Genomic DNA, 15,911 nt, shown 5'->3' with positions numbered 1-15,911 from the left:
TTTCTTATATACACAAATATGTATAAACAGATACTGTATGTAATATGTGCAAACCTCACAAACAAGTGAATACACATAGCTTCTGTACCCAAAATGTACTCATACTGCACTCATATTTATGCCTGCACACACCACACTAACAGGCGGTCTTGAGTCAGATAATTAAAGATGAGACATAGACCTGTCTGTGTACTGTTGAAACGATGTGTCATGAATTTGACTGCGACTTTCCTCTGCAAATCACACACTTTTATGGTGTGTCTTAAAAGCTGCCTTCGCCGAGACATTTTGCTGCAGCATGACAGTTATAATAAGTTTACCATGTGTTCATCTGCACAGAGGGCACTGAGTTTGTCTCTTTTCAAATATTTCTTGGTTTGTGTGTGGATGTAAAAGCACATGACCGATGCCGGGCCCACCCAGGAAGTGACTCCACCCTGTAGCGATGAACAGAATTCCCCCCTTGCTGAAGGGGAGAGAGAGGCAAGCAGCTTCACAGCCACGGCCCATAGCCTCTCCATTTGCCCCTCTCAAAAGACTCCATTGTTCCCCAAAGTCTGAGGCGAGAGAGTGAGCTAAAGAGAGTTATGAAGCTCGCCGTTGGGGCAGGGGCTGAGGTGGTGGGTGTTGGGCCGCTGCCTAAAACCACACGGAGGAGAGGGAGCCAGACACAGAGCATCTCTCTGTGCGACTAACAGACTACTGTTGGAGCCCTGCCTCAGCTTAACAGCACCGTATGAAAAGCTCCACAACATGACACAAAAAACACACCTAACTGTCAGAGGGCTCAACCGACTCAACGACTCGAGGCCATATGCTCCTCCATATTTGGTGCTGTTTGTCCGCCTGCTTTTTTTTTTTTTTTTTTTTTTCGAAAATTTGAAGCATTACTTGAATGGGCCAATCAGAGCGGTCAGCTGGATGCTGCCCCTGTGGAAACTGGTTAATACTGGTTAATAATGTTGCACTTGGAAATACAAATTTAAAGTCATGAGTTTTTAACTGTCAAGTATTTAGGAGTGAATGCAGTCAATGTGTTCACTTTTAGACGTTTCCATGTTAGTGGCGACGTAATCTAATTGACAGGAGATGACTAGGACACAATAAACAAATATTTGAAATAGCTATCCGGACATATTTTCATGCATAAAAGACAAAGGAGAGCTTTTAGTGAAGAATTTGGCGACATATTTCTTGGAGTGTTTTCAGTTTTTTATTGAAACAGTATGAACAAAAACACTGCAATTAAATAAAAGGCTTGAACGAATCGGATGGCACAAATGAAAGACCCGAAGAGGAGTGATAGCATGCGGCAAAGCAGAAGGGAGGAAACAAAACACGTATCGTTGCAAACATTTGCAGTGTCTAAAGCCTATTCATTAAACATTACACCACTCATTCAGTGCACATATTAAACAAGGTCGTAAAGCAAGCAGGGGTAAGCTGAGACTTCATTATTTGTACACCCATTTAGCACACTTACAATTGCAAAAATAACAAAAAGCAGCAAAACTGCCCAACACTGTGCACTAAAACTAAGTGCAACTATAAACTGTCATCCTGTGCACGCAATCTGTGTTTAGCTCAATTCAAAGACTGGATGACTGTTCTGGTAATCTAACTATGAACAGAAGTACTATGAATGTATTGTCATGACAATGTTATCACTATGTCTAACAACCGCTGGCGGTGTGTAAGCCTGTATAACGAATAAGCCACAAGTCATCCAAGTTGTTCTTTTTGGAATGGGTGTCAGATCAAAAGTACAGTCAAATTCACATTAATAATGCACTTCAAAAGTTAAAATCCTCCAAGCTAGCTAGAGATAACCAGAGACAGTGGCACAAACCCTTCTGCTAAATTTCACAGATATGTATTAGGTTTTTATATGTCAGTGTTAAAGTGGGCAGAATGTCACGTTACTCTTGCAAATGAGGGTGCCTTTTCTTTTCTGCTGGCCCTCAGAGCTCATGAGTGTTATGTCAGACTACAACTTCTGCACAGGGTGCTTCATACAGTTGGCCAACATGTCAGGGATTCTGGCTACACGAGAAAATATTCGAACTGGTGCTCAGGGGTGTTTAAGCCACAACAATAGCCAAAGGCTGCCTGTACATACTGCGTATTCCATTATATCAAATGCTAGCCTATGCAACTGCAACGTATGAGAAAGTCATTAGCTGTATACTATGTAGTCTCTTTGCATTGTATATACATCTTGTGGAACAGTACTCCTTGCTTTCTTTCCTAACCCCAGCCTCCTTTTGTTTTGTCTGTATTTCCCATTTTCTCAACATGAACTAAGTCAGTCACTACATCACTTTAAAGGAGAGAATTTTTCCCCTGAGATGTCAGATAATCCCTTTCATCTCTCTTTTTTTCTACAAAATGCATTACAAAAGCCCTGCAATTCTTTGTGACATCCCGCTGTCCCCTTGTTTTGTTCTCTTCAAGGGAAGTAGGGGCAGATGGAGCTTTTTGTAACAGCAGCTCATGGGGATCAGGGAGGTAAAGCAGGGGAGGTGAGGATGTTGGCTCATCTTCCCCTCTTGTCTCATACATGCAGTATATACATTAATGCACACAAACTTCCCTCCCCCCTCTCTTTTTTTAATTTTTTTTGGCAACAGTCCAGAGTCCTTGTTAGATTAGTTTAGTTCTGGTATCGTGCTTGTTTTTAATGATCAGAAATGACGTCACAGTTCAGTAGTTCAGAATTTCCAGAACTTTGCGCGCTCCTGCTGCTTGGCCTTCTTCTTCCTCAAGGGCTGTGGGACAAAAACAGAGAGCCCATCATTGATTGAAAAAAAAGAGGATTATTATGAAGTTAATTTATTTGTGGGCTAGTTCTGTGTTATTTACAATTAAAATCTCCACTTTTAGGGGAACATGGACATGGACAAAAATATGGGAGGTGAAAAAAGCTGGTTTGTAGATTTAATTAACAGATTAAAGATGTAGGTCAAAAAACAAAAAAGGGAAACAGTACAAGGTTTACATAAGAGGCTTAAAAAGGGAGACATTTGGATTTAAAGCATTTTGGGAGCTGACAAGATGAGTTTTTAGACAATTCATAAAGATTCAGTCCAATATATTGAGAAAAATGTTTTTTAAATACACCGATTACCAAATGAAATTCAATTATTAGTTCCTTGGACAAAAAACAAACAAACAGAAATTGATGACTTTAGTTTGCAACTCCACTTTTGATGAACACAAGCCCTCTGTTTGTAGGGATCAGATCAAGCTGTTGATATAAAACCAGTGTACCTGATGACCACTGGCCATGTAGGCAGACACTGAGTCAATAAACAAGTTAATGTGAAGGCCAAAAGAGAGCCACTTGTCACCATGAATGCTTGATTTTCCTCCTACAAGCATGGGACTGTGTGTCAGCCAAAGGAGCAACAACTGTCAGGCTTTGTCAGTAGTTTTGTTTTTTGAGGGGGAAAAGATATATCTGTTACATGTCTGTAAAAAGTTGGGCGAGAGGTTAAAGTGATTAGCTGAAAGTATCAAATAGTGAAATTTACAGAAACCATAGTGCTGTCTTTTTTGGCAGGTTTTTTGTTCCTGGCAGACCTGTGACACAAAAAACATGCATAATTATTATCATCAATCATTATCATCGTCTTGTCATAAGGGAAGGGTGTAGTCCGTGGGAATATGTGGTCCGTGGGAATCCTGTCTCTTGGAAGGATTCACTCACACGAGCGAACGTCAACGCTCAAATATGTCCAGCACCCAGAGACCTATTATGGTTGAAATGCTATGGAGTTTGTGCTCGACTCTTTGAGGTCAGCTTGTCTCACAGAACAACTCTCATTACATCATTGACCGTTTTATTTCATCACTGGATGTGTCGGTGATGACTAAATGCTTGTGCATTTAGATTCCATATTTAGAGGAAGCCAGAAGTGATGACTCAGTGCACATGGGTTCAAGCTCTCTCTGTGTATATGTGTGAGTGTGTGTCCACCAGGAGAGGTTAGGTACTTACGAGTATTTGCCCATCCTCCTCACCACAGCAATCACCACGGCGATGACGATGATCACTGCCAATATGGCACCAATCACAATGCCGACCACATGGCCAGAGGTCAGTTCATCTGTGAGACAAGAGTTTAGACATATACATTTTTTAATAACAGTTTGCGTTTGATGTTACTAGTTCTATGATACTATGAAGACCCTATGAAATACCATCTACCTCCCTATGAGAAGAACCTCTGAGAAAGATACCGTGTTTTGGAATGGAAAAATGTGAGGAGAGTCATATCTGATCATTGGGATCATATTTATTCCAGCTTCCATCCAACACATTCCTCACCTGTTTGGGTTACAATGACCACCTCTTCAGTGGCGTCTACCTTGGCAGGTATCGTCATCTCGGGCTTGTCCACAGCCTCTGTGTCCTCAGTGGGGCCTTCGGTCTCGAAAACAGGAGCGTCAGTGAGAAGAGGTTCTGGTGCCGCAGTTATAGTGTTGGCGGGGATTTTTGTAGCAACGACGGCCTCTTTGGGAGCGAATGTGTCAGAGGGAGGTGTAGTCACTATGACAAATTCAGGGACCAGCGCAGGTTCAGTTGCAGGGGGTCCGGTGACAGCAGTGAGTTCCTCTTTTGAAGGCTCGGTGATATAGATGACCTCTGTTACTCTCTCAGTGGTACCACTGTCGAGGCCTGTAGGGATCTCTGTGGGGCCTGGGGAGAGTAATTAGTAGAAAGATCACATAGGTTTAATACTCATCTTTTCTCTCTTCCTTCTCCTCTCATTCTAACCAGTTGAGGCAGACTGCTGCCCACCATGAGCTCTGGCAGAGGTTTTATTTTATTATAAAAAAAAAAAAAGAGATACCTCTCAAGGATGAATTGTTGCGTTTCCCTCTATAATATTTACAGTATGTCTCTGTAATTTGTTTTTGAAAGGAGCTATTTAAAGTATGCATGTTGCTGATATCTGGTCTCTGTGTGTTCCTATGGTGCAGCTGAGATTAAATGAGTTGGGAAAAGCGTTGTTTCTCTGAGCTACAAATATTCCTGTTAAATAATTTTCTACTTGCTGAGCAGTGTGGTGGTTGTAAATGTAAAACTTAATTTTTAAGTATTGAAAACAAATCAAATTGTATTTTAACCATAATTTAATTTCTCAATTTGGATTAAACTTTACTAATGTGAGCACAGCATTATGTTGCTATGTATGTATGTACTACATTTTGTTTTTACTAAAGTTACTAAAGTCAAGTCAATATTCAACCCGATGAGTTAAAGTTTATAAACTTTCCTATTCCAATTCATTTAGATAACTACGAATTTATCATTATATATCAAGAAGGGAACTTTGGAACAATACCATTATATAAGAGGACAATGCATTAGAACAATAAATGATTGTAGGGACCCACAGCAGCGTGCCTATACATTGTCCTGACTGTTGAAGTATTAGGTGCTGCAGCAGGACAACATGGTAACTGACACAGAAGATTTTCCAGTGTGTCAGGATGGGTTTCAAAAAAGGTCAAAATGAACAAAATACATGTTTAGATTCTTCCCCAACACCATGATGTCATAACACAACCTCTCCTCTTTCTTCCCCTCTCTCGTAGCGATTCTCCCATGATCAGCACATGGTTACCGTAACACCCCGCCCAGTGATTTCACAAAGCGTACATCCTCCCTCCATTCCTCCACCCCTCCTCCACCCCTCCATCCTGTCTTTGGAGCTGAGTGCTTGCATTCTCGCGTGCCACATCCTCTGCCTCATTTCCTGTGCAGTAAGCTGCTGCAGCAACAGCCGGTGTGTAAGGAGAGCGCGGGAAGGCTTGTGAACCCTTAGCCATTTAATATGCACAGTCACTGGAGGGTGGGGTTGCAGGGACAACGCCTGGACGCGTTGGAATAAACGCAACTGAACGATTTCCAGTTTCTCCAGAGTCAGTCTTCTCAGGAAGGTTTGATAAAATGATGGATGACATCATGGTGAAATGTCAGACATGTTTTTCTTTTCTTTATTAAAAGTCATATGAACGTGTCAAACATCAAACTTTTCGGATATTTAACATCTAAAGACAGGCTTTGTCCGAGCTCAGGAGTCCATCTGCGATTGCAGTAAAAAAAAAAAGAAAAGAAGAAAAGATGAACATTTTGTCCCTCCTGTATAAAGACATGTATTTATCCTTGTGTCTTTCATCAGGGTCTGGACTGTGAACCGGTCTGGGTTCAACCTAATCATTTCCCTGCAATAACCCCAGCTCCATCTTCAGCATCCTTCCAGCCACAACTGAAAGCTCAGCCTGGACAGCACTGCTTCGAAATTAAGGAGGAAGATTTCAGTGTGGCACCAAAATTACAGTCTGCAGTTAAGTTTCCACTGACAAGATGTTGGCCTGAGATGGCTCCTTCTCTTTGGAAAAATAAAAACTTCTCCCTTAAAGCTATCTTACAGTACAGAGCAGGAACGAGCCTGTGTGTAATTCTTCTAAACTTAGACTCTGACATCATGCTCTCTCCATCTCCATTTTGTCCTGTTCTTCTAAATACTTGAAATAATAGAGAATACTTTACAAGGGTAAAAATAACTCTTGAATGGCTGGACTTGTCTAACAACCGGTGCCGTCCAGCACTGGCTAGCGTGTTTCATTAGCAACAGGCGGGGTAAATATAACAAAACATTTGTTCCCACTGCGGCCGACTATTGAAGGGGGTTTTCAGATGGCGACTCCGACTGTTTGTTTGGAATGTCTGTAAGCGATGATAAAATGGTTTGTGCTTCACAGACTATGGCTGTACACTATGTGTAATCGCCCACTCAACCTCCACTAACAATTGTTCCATTATGTGTACAGTTCCCACAATTAGCTCTGAGTAGTATTTCCTCCCCACTGCGCGAACCCTCCTGGGTTAATACAGCTGCATTAGTGAGTGCTGCAGCTACAGCCTCTCTCTGCCTTTTAATTTACTTCTCGCCTGTCTCCCTCTCCATGACCACTCCTTGAGGACAGGTCTGTTGCAGCTGAAGTGTTTGAGAAGACCGAATCCCTGGAGAGAAAGGAAGAGAGAAAAAAGGAGGGCAGGAGAGTGGAGGGGAGCTCTGAGGGACTGGTATGTTTCAAAACGGAGAAGCCGGGGAGCAGCAGACCCGTGTCCCTTCAGCTGCTAGATTTCACTGTGGACTCGGTCTGTCTCTGCTTACAGCGAGATGTGTTACTATGTGTAAAGGTTAATATGTAAGTGACCTTGTGTTAATCCTTAGAGGGTTCGGAGCAAAGGGTCAGGCCTCGAACAGGACCCCTGAAGCTGGTGAGGATTTCTACCAGCACACAGAGTTTTAGTCTGGATCAAGCAGTTGAAGGACAGTTTCTCTACATGTGGGAGCTTTGTTTAATTGCACTCCTCGATACTCAGACTTCTGATAATGATGACCAGACACGTTAACACCCCAGAACAGGCTACTGTGCGACAACTCGACAGTCAGAAGTAGTCCCTGCTTCTTTTTCTTTCTTTTAATCCTAGACTGAGAAACGTCTCAATAACTGTATCATTTTGCTAATTACCAGTCATTTTCAGTGGTGCACTCGGGTCATTTTATACCTGTTGACATCAGTTTGACCACACACGCTCTTGCACTCATTTCCATGTCAAGCATGCCTGAAACATACATCTACCTGCCTAAAATCATCCTGTCACTCAACAAAGGTTAGCCAGTGCCACCCAGTTTATATTGCATGTCTTTATGCCTATAAACCTATGGATCTTTGCAAAATGGTCATTAAAGGGGTTGCTTCAACAGAATATAAAAAAATATAAAAATGTAGTAAAAAACTATTAAGATAAATAAAAAGGCTTGTGGATAAACTTTGGTCTCGCAATTTCCTTAAAAAGGCCTTCAATGATGCAGTTGCACAAGAAAGGTAATGTGAGGTGGAGCGTAAAAGGCAGGCAGGTCAAAAGACAAAGAAGTGGTACTGTGAAGAAACACAGCAAAAAAAAAAAAAAAAAAAAAAAAAGCTGTGCGAAAAAGGTGGCAGCTCCCACATGAGACTTCGCTCTTGCCTGACATAAAAACAAACCTACAGAGAGTGTGAAAGAGCGAAGGAGGGACGCAACAATATGCAGTGTGAGACAGGAATCAAGGGAGTAGCAGCTTCCATCCATTACAATTACAATCAGATGCCACTGAGGTTCGTGTGTGTGATCCAAATTCACAGCGGTGTGTGGGAGGGGAAGTGTCCATGCAGCCGATGTGAGGGAGTGTGAGTGTGTCCACCTTTCGAGCCCAGGAATGTTTTTGCAGCGCTGAAGGAGGGAAATGAGAGAGATACAGGCGTCCTGCCCACCTCACCGCTCCAGCATGAGAGGCTGCAGCCTACCCCGCTAAACCAGTGAGAGACATCTCCAAAGATCCTGGGGCGTGCCATGCAACGCACCCCTGGGGATTTTAGGGCAGGAGACAGGCCTGAGTGGAATATTCTCAGCCCCTCTTATCACAGACGCAACACAATAAGTGTCCACACTCATATAGGAACTGATGTTTTTTTCCTCCTGGTCTAAATTGGATAAGAGGATGTTCAGCAGGTTCCATCTGGACTCCATCACCGGGGGGGAGGCGAGACAAACTGGCACCAGATCAAGTAGGCCTTTAGTCTTCGGCCTTACAAGCACGATTACATTTCAAGAATGCAATGAATGAGATGACGTGAAACGCAACTACCGTAGAAATGACAAAATAAACAGGTTGCACTGTAACTTTTTTTCAAACAAAATTAAATAACCGTGATGAAAACAAGATCTCTGACCTTTACAAGTTTATCAAGCAAGCCTCTTGATCTATTTCTAATCTTGCTAACCTTCAAAATCCAACTCCCACATCATAAAACACCTGCTCAGTTGTGTAAGCCTTCCTTTGTCAGCAGCTCTACTTTTCTTTGTCATTTTCTCTTCCACCATGTCTCACCTCACAAGACATGTAGGTGCTAGTGATTTGAGACATTTGCATCTGTGCTCACAGGGAAGGCACCAACAATCAGCTTCTGATGTCTACATGTTTCTGGACTTTCACTCTCTTCTGAGAGAAGCTGAAGCACCAGCCTCAGGTTGTCAGGGTGTGTGCCTGGTCCGGGCTAAACCGGCCTCAGCCTCCTTTCCATAAACAGATGTTTCTTTCTCCTTGCGGAAATTTTTAGAAGTATGACTGAGCGTTTTTTTTGTGTGTTTTTTTTCTCCTCGAAATGAGACTCAGTTGACGTGAGAAGTGCTCGTTCCTCATTTACAGGCATGTGTCTCATATTTGGAGTATGAGCGCAACATTTGAGTCATTTCTAAGACTGGGCACGGACAAAGGGCATTGACCTCTCCCTTCAGCAGCCAGATGTGACGGGATGTTATTGGCCCAGCAAGGCAGACAAAACACATTAAGAGGGAGACGTGGGGTGGGGTGTGTGTGAGGGTGAGTGTGTGTGTGTGTGTGTGTGTGGGGGGGGTTACAGGATTCATGGGGTTTCCTAGTTAAGTGAGCAGGCTACATGGAGTTAAAAGACCTCATTTGTGAGGCTGCAGATGTGGAGCGAGCGACTTCCTTTGTTTCTCTTCTTTTTCGTGAAGCGCAGAGAGCAGAATCAAGAATCTTTCTGAGAGTTTAAGAACTTGCTTTTTCAGAGTAAACCTCAATGGAAATGGGGCAGGCATGTCAGCCGGTAAAGGTTGTTGTATAAAAATAGACCCATCCCCTTTTTGTCCCCCCCATCACCACCCCGTGTCTACACCAGCGCCTTCTCCCAGGGTTAGACTCATGAAGTTGGAACAAGGGAAGGGGGCAGAGAGTTAGAGAAAGGCGGAGGGCTGTTAAGAGACGATGGGAGAGAGAAGTGTGTGTGTGTGTGTGTGTGTGTGTGTGTGTGTGTGTGTGGGGGGGGGGGGGGTGGTAATGTTTGATACCCCACCAAAGATGGGTAAATGCCAAGGGGTGACTAACAACATACGGGTAAAAGTAAAAGAGGGTGGGGTCCCTCTCTTAAAGCTCATCACATCTCTTGCTCCTCTCTCATCCATATGACCCTCTTAAATATAGAGCTTCTCTCTATTAATACACACACACGCAAACCAGCCCTGCCCTACAGTTCCCACAAGCTCCCCCCCCCCCCCCCGGTGCCTGCTATACTTCCCCTGGGCAAATAGTGCTGGTCAAGGCAAAGGAAGGAAGCAGAGGGAACGAAGAAGGGAAAACATACATAGTGAGAGAAAGACAGGAGACCGAGCAGAGACGCAAAACAAAGAAAAAAATCAGAGTCAAAGGATGAAAGTTGCAGCAAGAGAGAAATGAGAGACTCGGGAGTAAAATGAGAGGAAGCAGTGGATAAACTTTCAGATAAATGTGCACGGTGTACGTTACAGTTTACAGTCCCCTCCCTCCCTCCCTGCGTATGAGCTCTGTTTTTGGGAGGCTTCCAAAGGATATTCCTTTCTTCTCTTTGGCTGTGCCAAGAATTTACAGACACGAGGCAGCATAGCGGCTGCTATTACATCATATTTTTCCCTGGTGTGCAAATCAAACTTTTCCTCTTCTTCAGAGCTCAATAGCGGGTAACGGCATGAAAACGAGAGACAAATATAGTGAGGAGGGACGAGGCTAACCGTTAAAAATCAACATTGAGTATCCACTTGAGTCGCTCCCTCTTTGTTAAAGTAACACCTTCAGCCAAAGTTTCGGTGATTCTCAGCTACGGTGGAACACGAGTGTCAAACTACAGCTGTAAATAAGCAGTATTAAGTGATGAATTTTTAATAAAAGCATTAATATAAAAAAAAAAATCAAAATATTGAAATCATATAATGTTATTAATAAATACACAAATGAAAACTGAACATTTTTCCCCACTTGAATCCAGCCTCCAGATTGTTATTGTTCAATCAACAGGGATTAAAGCAGACAAAGAGTGGTGTGGGCACATGGAGGCAGAGGGAGAGAGGGGACACAGTGTGCGAACAGCAGGACAGTGAGGGCTGAAAGTTCACTTACTTGCATGTGTGAAGGCACAGAAAGGGCCGACCAGGGCCACAAGGAGTAACAGCTGAACTTTCATTGTGGCGAAAAAAAAAAACCCTCTTCTCCTGTCTTCTCTCCACTCAAAACCTTCTGGGACTCCCTCGGGGGCAAAGAGCACGACACCGGAGACCTTCCACACACCGCCGAGCACACGCCAGACACACACCGACCGGCCTCTCCGGAGGGAAAAGGTGATGGACCAAAAAAGGTCAAGAATGGAAATAAAGTCTCTGGAGGAGGTTTGGGGACAGCAGCTGCCTGAGATCCTCTTAATTTGTGGAGGGTGAAGATGAACGGGCCGTGCCGGGGCTGGACGCTCTGGAGGGAGAAAAAGAGAGGTGGAGGGATGTGGAGAGGATAAGCGAAGAAAAGAGGAGCTCTGGCCACTTTGAGGAAGTGTAGCGAGAGGGAGAGAGAGGATTGGCACACTGCGGGAGAAAGAAAAGAGGGTGCGTGTGAGTGACTGAGAGGAGGAGGGGTGCTGGTACTGGTGGTGGTGGGCTGGGCGGGCTGAGGAGCCAGGGGCAGGTTGGGTAGGGAGGAGGGTGTCTGGATAGGGGCAGTAAGGTGGTTTAAGCCCTTGTGGTCCAGCCCCGTGCAAGACGTGCTCTCCCCCTTGGTGCACGGCCAGGCCAGCACTCCTGTTTGCAAACCCTGCATTATTAGCAGCATGCACGAGCAAACACACACTTGGAAATACAGATCAAATGACAGTTGACTTACTTATCAAGGAAAGACCGGATCTTTAGCAAGACGAGCGTTTTAAATGCTTTCTGAATGAATGGAGAGAGATGTAAACAGAGCTTTGAGTTGTCTTGAAAGATCCTTAATCACAAAGTTAAGAGCTGAGTACATAACAGAATAGAGCTCCACTATGTTACCTTTAGCATTCTTTAACAGTACTTAACTGTTAATAAAAGCAAGCACTGAATGAATCTAACACCTGTAATGCATCTGTATTGATCCTCTAAAACATCAATCTTGTTCTTTCAAGAAGCTTGCAGCGTACATCTGTGGCTGACAGACAGCACCAAGAGAGCTGCTTTTTAAACAGTTTGCCAATGAAAAGGCGCCATAAATACAGTTAGAACATTGTGTGACTTTCACACGGGCAAGCATGGGTGGTCTGTCCACTTTACATGCGATAGAGGACAAACAAAGTGTTGCTTGGCACTAGGCTGACACCTGTTGGACAACAATCTATAGGTTATTTTATCAACCAAAACTGAACTTACTGCTAGTTTAGCTTTTACCTGAAAAAACTGATTTAAAATTTAAACATATTCCAAACAAGGAGCAGCCTGTTCGATTTAAAGTCATGTAAAGCTCAGAAATCTGTCTGGCATCCCTTAAAGTTTGTTTTTTATAAGACTGTTAATTCAAACATGCAAACAGCTGATGAAATAACAGCAGCAGATGCGGGGTTAGTGCAGTAAAAATGACATTTTAATAAACACTGAAACAGATTTTAACTGCTGAACCGCCATACACAGATTATTTATGACACACAAAATGCCAATGCCAGTATTTTTTTTTTTTTTTTAAATCACTTATTTACAATATACTGAAGGTATGTACATAATGTGTCTCCTGAAGGACAAATAACAAAATACGGGTCTCCGTTTGCTCTTTCCGTTTTTTTTTTACCAGTCTTTGTTTTTCAAGGGCAAACAGAGGAGTTAACATACTGTTATTTACAAGGACAACAACACACAAACATACAAGATATATATATATATATATATATGCTGTTCACTGTAATACAGCATTTCATGGTAATAATAAAGAGTATTTTTCTTTTTTTTTTTCTACAATGAGACCTTGTTTTGACCACCTGAACAATTACTGAGATCTTCTGAACCAAAAAGCACTTTAATGCCACCTTTCACTGTGTTAATACACAGAAATTCACTTGTTTCATATGCGTTTTTTGAGCTGTATGCTGAAGGAAATCAAAGAGGACTACACACACTAACTATACACACAGACAAAATTAACATCACAGTGAAAACAAATCTAAGTGTAGCATTTTGTTTAGTCTTTTCTCCCTTGCTGATCTGCTATTTATTTTAATTTATTTTATTTTTTTGAATCTCTTTTGAAACAAAGAAATATAAAGTTTCCTTTTATTTCTGTCATTCACTAGATGCTATCAAGCTTGGTGTTGTGCAAAAACTGCTCTTCTTGTCCTAAATGAGGCATCTTTAAATCACAACCAACCTTCCCTGCCTGCTCATAAATGATATGCACATTTTCCAAAATTATATCTCAGAAACCGATGTATTATGTCGACAAAGTCCAAGTCTGGCCAGTGTCTTGTTTTCAGTTTGATTAGCGGATGTTGTTTGAGTTACTGAGAAGCCTATTCCACAATATTTTGTATTACTTAGCTTATACAGCTGACAGATGATGATTTGAAACCTTTTGACCACAGTTATGGGGACGCTTGCGGTTCGCCAACAGGATCTGAACACTAACAGCACCATACGACACACAGTTAACCTCACATATAGAGATGTAAATGAAAGAGATGTGATGATGAACGTTAATATTACACCCTGAGAACATGGCACAATGGACTGCAGCACACACATAGTTATGGTTAGAGCATTTCAGTGATAGAATAGACTGAAAAAGGATTAAAATTTGTGTCCAGTGTGACAGAACAAAGATCAGGAAAGAACAGTGCATAGATCTTTTTTTAAGCAGGCGAAACAAAACTGTGCCTGTTTGAACCAGCAGGTGGCGCTTCACTCAGCTCTGATTCAGGTTGATACACCATAATTTTCTTCTACGAAAATCATCCTTCTAACTGTTGTTATTGTTGTTAAGACCCACAGCCACACAGGTGCCCAGTAATAGAGTGAACAAAGAAATGTTACATGGAAGAAAGGATGAAATATTTGGACGTGTGTGAAAGAAAATGTGACTTTCTGCAGAGAGTTTGGAGAGGACACGTTTTCTGTTCATTTCAGTCACAGGTGGTGACATGTTGCAGACATTGGACACAAGTTGAAGCAGGAAACACATTTAAGAAAAGAAGAAAACAATTCACAGACGATTTGACGACACTTTGGCGACTTGTAACCCTGTTGGCACTGGGGGAGACAGCATGAGACAATTAAGAGGGCTTCGGACGTCCTTTTGCTTTGGACGATGTGCGTTTACACGTCCAAGTCTATCCCGTTTCTATTTTTTTTTTTTTTTTTTTAAATGATTGTCTTTGAACTCATCAGCTTCTTGTATCAGAAAAAAAAGGCTAGCAAGATTAGAAAAGTTACTTCCCACGTGTTTTCTGTTGGATTGTCGTCGGTTTCTTCACAGGTGAAAGGAGCAGGTTGGCCAGTTCCATACCTCACGTCAGCATCATCACACATCATGTCCGTGTCTCCTTCTCGTTTCCAGTTTCTCCCTTCATCTCTCTGTTCGACTGCCGGCTCAGTTTAGACAATGGAGTCCCAGTCGAAGTCATCCTGGATGTCGTCGGCAGCGAGCATCCGTCTCACCTGAAAGTGTCCGGGTGGCAGCGCGTGTTGTTGCTGCTGCTGGCTCAGCTGGCTGTGATGACCTGAACATGAAAAAAGAAGAAGATACCGTTACACACGAGATACTCACTTCAATACTGCTCCTGTTTAACTGCTGAGACCTGAATTCTTTCTTTTAAACATGTGAGCAAGATAAAAAAAAACAAACAGTTGGAACAGAAAAATAGGGTCTGAATTGCAGAATCTCTGACTCCCGATGTCAAGGGCGTGATCACGAAGTGCACAAATCTCAAGTCAAAAATAGCAATCCTGATGATCCTGTCAAACAATACACCCCGAATTCATTAAATTCCTGACCACATAAACTGGTATAAATAACAAGTGATTCTGATGTGGTGACTCGTGTTAGTGAGCCATCGTAACGACTCTATTGATATTATTATTTAAAAAAATTACGCCTCCGCCAACCAGTAAAGTTGTTATTTACATCCGTGTCTGACTCATATAATCTATGAAATGAAGACTTTGAAGGACTTTGACCAATAAAGCTGATTCTGATAGATTACACAGTTGTTGCCATGACAGCAGACAATACTTCAAATATGGATTTTGCTGCAAAGAAGCAACAAAAACATGGATGCTTCACACAAATCTTTAGCCCGACAGCACAGAAGATCTATACAATCAGCACATTTTAAGGTGTACATCCAAGATCAGTGTCACCAACTCAGTATCTGACCACATGTGAAATATGGTCATAATCTCTTCAATTCCTCGTTATGGCATTAAATAATGTCCAGAAAAGTATTTCTGCAGAACATTATGATGCTCGGAGGCAGTTCACCTTTTGGATATAAAATGTCATCACTTTATCACTTTCTACTATTAAGACTACTGTGTGAAATTGTATCATAATTAGTGGATTAAAGTTATGGTCACAAACGTGTTTTATGAGGTCACGGTGACCTTTGACCACAAAAATGCAATCAGGCAAAGTAAACGTTGGTGTCAAATTTGAAGAAGCTCCCTCCAGTTGTTTTTGGGATATCAGGACAAACTGTTGTCAATGCAGAGACTAAACATTATTATCGGTGCCACATGATGACGTGTTATCTTGATTGAAGTCTGGCATTGCCAAACGTCTCATATACAAATACCTGCATTGACACATATACCCTGCATCTCTCCAGGCTCCTCCTGACCTGTTAAGTGAGCGATGGAGGAGTCACCTGTCATTGTGGGAGCCGTGTTGCTCATGGGAGGCATGTGAGGATATCCTGGTGGGCCCATCAGAGAAGAGATACTCTGTCTCGAGTCCATGTACAAGTTCCCTGTGGGAGAGCAGACAAAAGGGCAATGACTAACTGTCAGATTAGTATCCCGACTT

The 15,911-nt window shown here is 42.5% G+C and overlaps 2 protein-coding genes across 2 annotated transcripts in view; both read right to left on the bottom strand.

Moving 5' to 3' along the window:
• Positions 1-1,199: 1,199 nt before the first annotated feature.
• On the bottom strand, positions 1,200-11,499 carry pdpn (podoplanin). Its single transcript, XM_069689112.1, has 4 exons — positions 11,013-11,499; positions 4,331-4,702; positions 4,001-4,109; positions 1,200-2,768 (listed from the first exon to the last, which is right to left on the bottom strand). Exons 1-4 carry the CDS (start codon positions 11,074-11,076, stop codon positions 2,762-2,764), a joined length of 552 nt encoding a protein of 183 aa, XP_069545213.1. The 5' UTR covers positions 11,077-11,499; the 3' UTR covers positions 1,200-2,761.
• A 960-nt stretch (positions 11,500-12,459) lies between these two features.
• The window catches only part of LOC138615448 (forkhead box protein J3-like), a 59,047-nt gene continuing 55,595 nt past the window's right edge, over positions 12,460-15,911 (bottom strand). The window contains exons 12-13 of the mRNA XM_069689115.1: positions 15,754-15,855; positions 12,460-14,607 (exon numbers count right to left, since the gene is read on the bottom strand). Coding sequence (XP_069545216.1) covers positions 14,483-14,607; positions 15,754-15,855 — 227 coding nt within the window. The 3' untranslated portion in view covers positions 12,460-14,482. The remainder of the gene's footprint in view (positions 14,608-15,753; positions 15,856-15,911) is intronic.

This window comes from Brachyistius frenatus, unplaced genomic scaffold (assembly GCF_029030835.1).
Source record: "Brachyistius frenatus isolate BFR_SWC_R1_liver_20210118 unplaced genomic scaffold, ASM2903083v1 Contig_6, whole genome shotgun sequence".
NCBI classification, from domain to species: Eukaryota; Metazoa; Chordata; class Actinopteri; family Embiotocidae; genus Brachyistius; species Brachyistius frenatus.
The sequence above is the reverse complement of the archived record's forward strand: the minus strand, read 5'-3'. Positions and strand labels throughout refer to the sequence as shown.

Coding starts and splice junctions, on each gene's coding strand:
- pdpn (XM_069689112.1), bottom strand. CDS start 11,076: ATGAAAGTTCAGCTGTTACTCCTTGTGGCCCTGGTCGGCCCTTTCTGT. Junction 4,703..11,012: donor CTGTGCCTTCACACATGCAA/GTAAGTGAACTT, acceptor TACTCTCCCCAG/GCCCCACAGAGATCCCTACA. Junction 4,110..4,330: donor GGTCATTGTAACCCAAACAG/GTGAGGAATGTG, acceptor CTTGTCTCACAG/ATGAACTGACCTCTGGCCAT.